The sequence below is a fragment of the Erithacus rubecula genome (assembly GCF_903797595.1).
Source record: "Erithacus rubecula genome assembly, chromosome: 1".
Taxonomy (NCBI): Eukaryota; Metazoa; Chordata; class Aves; order Passeriformes; family Muscicapidae; genus Erithacus; species Erithacus rubecula.
Genome location: NC_136658.1, coordinates 87,218,705 through 87,227,602, shown reverse-complemented (window position 1 = coordinate 87,227,602; position 8,898 = coordinate 87,218,705). Strand labels below are relative to the sequence as shown.

The window sequence follows — 8,898 nt, the reverse complement described above, 5'->3', positions numbered from 1 at the left end:
AGTATATGCAGAACCAAAGTGACCCAGGAAATATAGATCTGACAGTAAATATATTAACTATGGGATATTGGCCAACTTATACACCTATGGAAGTCCACTTAAATTCAGAGGTTTGTACTTGAATTCTTCTTCTAAATGCACTTTTCAGAATGGAATAAGCATCACAGGGTGCATTAATGCCCTTCATTTAACATTTTTTCTGCTAGATATTTAAGGGTTTTATGTAATTTTAAGGATTCCAGAATTGCAAAAAATAAAATGTAAGGGATAAAATCCACTTTTTTTTAAATGATTATTTCACTCAGTTTGGGGTTTTCTTACCTGTATAGTAATATCATTGCCTTACTTAGCATTGCAGTCAGTTACTTAAAAGTTTCAATTGGTCAGTTCACCTTAATTTAGTCAATCTTTAACTACACTGGTTAGGCACTTTGAACTAATCAATAGTTATTGCACTTTTATAGTGCAATAGTTCCTTTCTTCAAAGATCCTTCCTCTGTTCTCTGCAGTGTGTCACACAAAACTGGCCTCTGCACTTAAATAGTATTTGCCTGAAAAATGGTTGTTTCCAAGTTGAGAGAATCTTGCAAAGCTTCTTCCAGTAGCAGTTTAGGTTGAAATGTGTATTTGGAGTCCCTGCTTCCTACAATACCTTGCTTGATCAGAGGTGTGGGAAGCACTTCAGAGGTCAGAGGTGGTAATGGGGTTCCCACTCAGTTTGGAAGATATGGAAGCTCTTGTACTCTTGTTCCTGAGGTGTCTCTTCCTCCATGGCTGACTACTTCTGAAGGATCCAGCCTGAGCAACACTTCTTGAAAATGGAGGGCTAAAACCCCCTTACTTGGAAGTAAAAGGGCATAAAGTAGTGGAGTTGGACTGGAGTCCATTCCATCTACAAACTACAGGAAGAACTTAAGAGCAGATGGTACTATCCAGTGTAAAGGTGTGAGATGGATGTTTTTTGTCCTGTGACTTCTAGGTCAGATTCAAAGTCCAGGACGAAACTAGTATTTCTTTTGAGGTTTAAAACCCCTTAAAAGGAGTTTATTTTATTTAAAACAAAACAAATTAAAAACCTGAGGAAAATTCAGTTATTTTTGAATTGAGGCTTTCTTACATGCATAGTAGTACCAGTGTACTTGAGAGCAAAACTTTGCTCTTAATGGATTAAGTTTTTCCCACAGAAGAACCTATTATGAAACATGATTGAGGAGAAGAAAGAAATTACATGTGTGAAATCATTTGGTATCACTGCACTGATATAATGCTAGTGTGTTTTCTCTTTTCTTAACAGATGATAAAGCTTCAAGAGGTATTTAAAACCTTTTACCTGGGAAAACACAGTGGTCGAAAACTTCAGTGGCAGACCACTTTAGGGCATGCTGTCCTGAAGGCAGAATTTAAGGAAGTAAGTTTGCTTGCATAATGCTTTGCTTGTTAGGTTAAAATTTAAGTAAATTATTTGGAATCTAATTATGTGTTTTATTTTTATAAGGGTAGCAACATTTTTGTGGAGACCAATCACAATTCAGTACTGTTATTTTGTACAGAAAGTAAGCTTTTTATTAGTAAACTGAAATACTACCTAGCTAACAAAACAACATGATACTTTTTGGTTATATTAATTTGATAGGGAATGTTGTTAATTCAAATAAAGATGTAATAAAGGAAGAAACTAAAGCAAGAAAAAGAACACAGCTATTTTTAATCGTTAATATGGAATTGTTTTGATTTTTGACATCCTGTTGATGCTTTTAGAATGCTTGACATACATAAAGAGACTGAAGGGTATTAATCATGTGGTGGCTGTGGTAAAAATTTAAATCTTGTTGAATTATTTAAGTGTTAAATAACTGCACCATTCATGTGGTTTTGTTTTGCCTCATGCAGTATCTTGCCTTGTAATAGTGCAGCTTCACTGAGCCACAGCAAAGAAAAAAAAACCCTTGAATTTTTACTAACTCATTCTGAATATTAATGACTTAATTACGGACAAATTCACTATTGATGGCTGCAACACAAAAATTTCATATATTGTAATTAAAATGAAGTGAAGGATATGAAGTAAATAGCAGGCCATTCTAATGACTTTTGCTGTGTATTGTTACTGTTAGAGGAGCAAAAAAAAGTGGTTTAAAAATATCCTGTTTCCTCAGTACTACATTCAGGCAGATTCTTCTGTGTACCAGGCATTCTAAAATGCATATCCATTCTTCTAGAAATAGAAAAATTATTGTATACTTTCTGTATTGTCAAATGTAGGGGTACAATAGAAAATTCTCTAATACTACTGCTATTTGTTGTTTTTCTTTTAGGGAAAGAAGGAGTTTCAAGTATCACTCTTTCAGACATTAGTACTGCTTATGTTTAATGAAGGGGATGAATTCAGTTTTGAAGAAATTAAAATGGCTACTGGTATAGGTAGGAGGAATACTTTTGATTCTTAAGTTTATTCATGGAGTGATCAGCAATTATGATTTGCTATGTGAAGTCCTAATTTTAAGAAATTTGTCACGATCTTTAGGATAAACTTTGTGCCAATAGTGCATATACACACCAAAAGAGATGAGGAAAACACACTGCATGTATTTCTTAGTATATTTTCTTGGTGTGTAGAATGTAGTCTTCACAAAACTATTAGTAAGAGCTGTGTGGAATGTGATATTACTAACAACCTATTAGATTTAAAAAATTTATCACTTCAATTCTTAAAATGTAAGTGGTGATAAAGACTGTTGTGTGTACATATTATTTTTGCTCCCTTTCAATTTTACATAGTATATTTTGAAAATGATATGTTGTAGAATGCTGTCATTTGAGGGTGATTTAAGAGAGTATTTTCAGTTTAACTGTTCTGAGAGCTCACCTGCCTGTTGCCCATTCCTGGCAGTGGGGTGCCCCTTCACAGCACATCTGATTTGTTCAGAGCATTGGTGTCTTCTGGGTTTGTACTTTGTATTTCTCTGCCTCTGCACTTGAGCCTGAAGGATGAAGAAAACTGAGGAAGAGAATAGTTTTCATTTTAATCATCTGCAGTATCTGTCTTCTATGTTTTTATGTTCTTGGGTAGTTTTTTTTTCCCCAAATTCTTATATTCTGTTGAAATAGTTATAGCCAAAAGACTGTCATTGTTACCCTCTGCAAGGTTTGCATCAATTAGCAGCTTACACCCAGTAGGCCTTCATATGTTGAAACTTATGATCAACCTAACACAGCAGTATCTGAAAGAGTATTTGAGCCCTTACAAGTACTAAAATATTGTAATATATTTACTAAAATACTCTAAAATGGGGATACCAAGAGTCCTTGTTCAGCATGATGCATTGCAGAAGGAAGTACAGCTTGGGTGCTCCGTTGTCTGAGTGTCAGTGTTTCAAGTTACTTAAGTCATCCTCTCCCTTAATGGAAAGGAAGCTGAAGTGAATCCATGCCAATGATAATAATCATCGGAGCAGTCTGGAGAGGCTCATTAGTTTGGAGTACAGTGTTTACAGAACAAACACAGGGTCATGCAAGTCTGATCCAGATCCTGCTTTCTCACCTTGGATTGCTGTCCTGCTTTTTCATCTTGGATTGCTGTCCCTTGGACTTGCATTCTGGCTGCCTGGACAGAAACAGATAAAATCTGCTGCATGGAAATCCATTCCATTATAGCACAAAATAAGGAATTTAGTAGACTGTTTTTAAGGCAGGTGGCTGAAATTGATAGTTGGGAGCTGCCTATGTATGTGTCATTACACTGAGTGCCATGTCTGTATTCTCTTTCCTTTGGAGAAGTAGTTTAGAAATTTAGGTAGTAAGGACAGTTCATGGTCCACACGGCTCCTGTGAGGCCAGGATGAATAGCACAGAATCACAGAATGGCTTGGATTGGAAGGGATCTTAAAGATAATTTAGTTCTAGCCCCTGGTCCCTGGGCAGGGACACATTCCATTAAACCATGTTGCTCAGAGCTCCATTCAGCCTGGTCTTGAACACTTCCAGGGAAGGAGCATCCAGAACAATGTGCTCTAATGTCTTGCCACCCTCACAATAAAGAATTTCTTTCTAACATCTAATCTATTCTGTTTCAGTTTGAAGCCATTCCCCCTCGTCATGTAAATTTACAAGACCATGTAGTGACAAGTTCTTCTCAGTTTTTCTTGTAGGGATTAACTGGCCATGGTTGGAACTTGTGTTTTCCAATCACTGTTACAGTAAATTATCATCAGCCTCTTTAATGAGATTGTCCCTGGTTGTCCTCACATCAGAACAGTGAGAACTGTTACTCAGAGAAAGAATAGTCACGGTCTAATTTTGTTGCTTTGAGATGTGTTACCCAAATATATTCAGTGTTTTTACTTGCCTTATTATCAAGGAAACCTCTAGGAGCTGTAGTTTTTACTTCTACTTCAGGGATTGATAGGTAATTGTAAATTCCTTCCCTTTGGCAACTGTAACCTGTGACTTCACATGCAAAACTTCAGTGTTTTAACAGCAGCTTTGTGTTTGGACAAAAACACAGCTCAACAATCTGACTTTACTGAGGCTGAAACACGCAAAATGTCTCAAATGTCATAAATATCTGTTTAACCCACATTGTTTAAAGGGAATTTTTAGAATTCATAGAACAGTTGGAAGTTTAAAAGAAGGAAAAGTTGCTCTCTGTAAAAGCTTAAGTATTTTTAAAATAGCAATTGTGTTAATCTTTTACTCAGCTGTACTTCAGCACTAGATTGCAAAACCTGTCTTTGTTTTTAGGCTAAAATTCTATTCAGGAGATCCAACGCATTTAGTGATAATTTTGTACTGTGAATAAAGTGTTCTAGAGACTGCGGAGGCTGTTTTCAGTGCAAAATCTCGATACTAGACTTTGCAACACAATTAGAATGTTTAAGACTTCATTTTAGCTTCTTGTCTAAATGCTTTTAGTTTTACATATTACTAGGTAAAGTTCTCCTCACACACTTGTGTCTACTACTTTCCTGTTTTGGGGGAAGTTTGACTCTAATAGCTGTCAGCTCTACCCTCCCACAAAACATCTTCCTGTCAATTTAAGCTTCTGTATTTTTTATTCCATATGTATTTTTTGCTGTGTGATAAAACTATTCATCAAATCTTAAAATAGGTGGCTTTGCGTTTCTTGTCATACACTGACTCTTTCTTTTCCAAAGTCCTGTTAGTACCAGACAAAACTAAAGCAATAAAACTAAGTTTGTGTTAATGTGAAATCTTTTCTGAAGCTATTTTGCATTGAAAGCTCACTGAGATGAGCCTAAATCTGTTTTTCTGACACTTATAATCCTGTGCATGCTCTCAGCATTTAACCTGTGAAAGACAAGACCAACTTTGAAGCCTGTGAGATGATTCCTAATTGCAATTTAGTTGTAAGAAAGTATTAGTATAAAACAACTAGTTTTTCAATTTATTTCTAGATTAATTACATAAAACTGTTCATGTTAATGTTTTGTTCTGCTTTCTCCCATATTTTAATTCCTTCACAGAGGACAGTGAATTAAGAAGAACCTTGCAGTCTTTAGCTTGTGGAAAAGCACGTGTATTGATTAAAAATCCAAAGGGCAAGGACGTAGAAGATGGAGATAAATTCATCTTTAATGGTGATTTCAAGCATAAATTGTTTAGAATAAAGATCAACCAGATTCAAATGAAAGAAACAGTACGTACTTTTTACATTCATTCAGTTTGTGTATTAACTGTTTATCTACATATCCCATATGGAAACACATTATCTCTTGTATTTTTTGTATATAAAGAAATGTATATTTAATTTCAAAGGACATTTAATTTTTAGAGTAGTTAAGATGACTCAGAGAGGCAATAAAGACTTCAAAGTCACTGAAATTGAAAACAACTTAAGTTGCCTCCTGTGCTTGCAAATTTAAATGCCTATATATTAAACTAAAAGAATCTTGTAGATGTTTCAGTCCATATTAGACGTTTGTGGTATTGCTGAAGTGTTGGTACTATATTGAACTCATGAATCAAATGTCACCATGCTACTTCTATATTTAGCAGGTAAGAGGGCTGTAAAAGTCAGAGTTGTCCCTGATTCTGCAGTGAAAAAAAAACCTTTTTTCTTGTATCTGAATCCCCATTCTTGACACAAGGCTTGTTTCTTTTTTGGCTTTGTATATTAAATTTCCTAGAAGTCAAACTGGAGTTTGACACAAAACACAGCTGTATTTGGGCTGTCAAAGTGTTATGTGTTCTCTCAAAAATCTGAAGGGAGTTTCTAAGATTTACTTTAATTTATCAAATAATGTAAAATAAGACACATTTTATCCATTACATGATCCTTAATTTTCTCTTTTACTTGCTTTAGCAGTACACTTCAGGAATCACTTAGCTCTTAGAATGCGGTAATGTGTGCATCTCTCTCAAGGATGAATAAGAATGCATGAATTTCATTTTATTGTGAAGGTTAACTATAGAAATATAATTAATAAAAAGTAGTAACAGAGAGTGATATTTGTGGTGTTGTATTGTTCTTCAGGTTGAAGAACAGGTCAGCACAACTGAAAGAGTATTTCAGGACAGACAATATCAGATTGATGCTGCTATTGTACGAATAATGAAGATGAGGAAGACTCTTGGTCATAATCTTCTTGTTTCTGAATTGTATAATCAGCTGAAATTTCCTGTAAAGGTAACTTACTTTTTTTTGTCACATTATCCTAGATCTATATAAATACAATATATTCAGCTTGTCTATTAGAGCAAGAAATGTGAAATAAACCCAAAGATTAAGGAGTTGTGTGAACAGAAACAAATCGGAGTATCAGCAGTATGTCAGTTATATACTATGGTTCATTTCTTATGTAGCTTTTAGCAATTTTTTTTTTTTTTTTTAATATTGGCCTTTGTATTACTTTACACTAATCTCATCTTTTCTTGTAGCCTGGAGACTTGAAGAAGAGAATTGAATCTCTCATTGACAGAGACTATATGGAGAGAGACAAAGACAACCCCAATCAGTACCATTATGTTGCATAAAGGAGAAGAAATTATTTTATTTTAAAGAAAAAAAACCCTAAAAAATAAAAACCAAAATCATCCACATACATCTTCAGGACACCAAATACCTATGCTGTTCGAGACTTTCCTTTTAGCAGATTTCAGGTTGATGTATATTATTCAACCAGCTGCATGCACTGCTGTGGAAGAGAAGCAAAATGACATGATCACTTTTGTCAAGACTTACTAATTTTAAATGTCCTGAGGTTTTTTTTTCCTTTAGCTAATCTTTTGTTCTCTTGGGTTCTTCAGAATTTAGTTTTACAGTTTTGTTTAACAATGTCATTGAAGTTGGATGGAAAGGTAAAATCACCTGTGTGAGAAATACTTCTGTGATGGATGCAAGTCTAGTTTCTTCATTTAGGTGTTCCTAACTGCATCCATAAAGTCCCTAAATGCTGCACTCTTTAGCTACAGTGACAACTTGGGTAACTTTTTAAAAACTCTTCATTGATAAACATGTATGTACAAGCAGTGTTGTTGAAATACACTGAAGTTTTGCACCATGAAATCCCTTAAACTTGTGTTAGTTTTCTTTCAAGTTATGACAAACTTCAGTCTGGTTTGGATAAATCAGGTTTTGAAGTGAGATTCTTGAAGTGCCAAGAGGACAACTGCATTCATGTGTGTACTGAGCTGTTGGATTACTTAGCTAAAATATGGATTGTTCTATTATTACTACTTCTGCTGGCTTGGGTGGCAAAAATTAGATCTGAGTCAGAGGCCCTACCTCATTTTAGGGCAGCAGGCGTATTTCACTGTTTCTGTAATTGCCGTAACATTTAGTTCTGCCTTGAAAATAACATCCAGGGAACCTAGTGTACAGCATGCTCCACTTTAAGAAAACAAAACCTTTTTTTAAAAAATACTTTTATGGTCTCAATATTGGGAAAGCATAGCATTTTGTCTTGAAAGACTAAGGATTTTGTGAGTACTTTGTTACATATTGTACATATGTAAGTTGATTTGAATTAGAGTGAAAGACACTGTAGATCAGTTAGATAACTGTAACTATAACCTGTAACTAACCTTTTCTGGTAATACTTGTAAGACTGTTTATTTTCCTGATGTCTGCTGGTATGTTTCATTCTGAAAAACAGCTACCAAAGGAGTTTTGATCACTACATAAATGAGAATTTAACTGAGAAATATTTTCTTGAGAGATACCTTACTAAGTTTATGTGACATGGGGTTTGTGCATCAATTAAAAGGCCACTTAAACAAGGCTATGAGGCGACAACTTGTGAAACTACATATTAAAATTGTATTCTGTCCTCTGGTGTCATTAATTGTACTGCAGTCTGAATTATTTTTGTTCCCTTTGTGTTTAGAAACTAAACATATTTAGTTTATTGTATTTAAAGCGTATTTAATATTATAATTTAATGTAGACTTATTTTAATATTTGAATCTGCAGTTAATGCAAATAAAATCTTTGATGCATATTAAGTATTAATTTCTTAGCCTTTGTGAGAATGTGGCACTTGAGTTTATTTTTGTGGTTGGTTTTTTAGTTATTCACTTTGTAGTTCACTTTTTATGTATATGGAAACCAATGACCTCCATCTTACCAGACTTCTAAACCAAAAAGGACTGTGTGCCTCACAGAAAGGTAGTGGCCAGAGGCTTTATCCACACTGAAAGCTGGCAGTAGTGTGCAATAGCTGTTAGGAAACAGTGAGAATGTGCTGCCTGCCCCTTCTGAACCTAAATGTTCTGGTTCAGTAGTTTTAAACAATAGCTTAATGCAGTGGAGTTAACCTGAAGATGACTGAAATGGTTCTGCCTCAAGAAGCAATGTTAATTAAAAGTGCTGAGATGTAGTTTTTCTTAATTGCCACAGACTAGGACCTCTCTGGCCATATTATTCTGGTCCAGCAATTA

At 34.7% G+C, this 8,898-nt stretch overlaps 1 protein-coding gene across 9 annotated transcripts in view; it reads left to right on the top strand.

Annotated features, from left to right (window-relative positions):
• CUL4A (cullin 4A) overlaps positions 1-8,463 on the top strand; it is a 34,444-nt gene extending 25,981 nt beyond the window's left edge. For 6 of the 9 annotated variants that reach the window (XM_079301561.1, XM_079301553.1, XM_079301556.1 and 3 more), the window contains 6 exons: positions 3-110; positions 1,295-1,408; positions 2,316-2,421; positions 5,484-5,656; positions 6,494-6,646; positions 6,898-8,463. In XM_079301561.1, the coding sequence (XP_079157687.1) occupies positions 3-110; positions 1,295-1,408; positions 2,316-2,421; positions 5,484-5,656; positions 6,494-6,646; positions 6,898-6,993 (750 nt within the window). In that variant the 3' untranslated portion in view covers positions 6,994-8,463. Of the gene's footprint in view, positions 1-2; positions 111-1,294; positions 1,409-2,315; positions 2,422-5,483; positions 5,657-6,493; positions 6,647-6,897 lie in introns of those variants that run through there. The other 3 variants (XM_079301555.1, XM_079301557.1, XM_079301559.1) reach the window with 3 other exon arrangements.
• Positions 8,464-8,898: the final 435 nt, after the last annotated feature.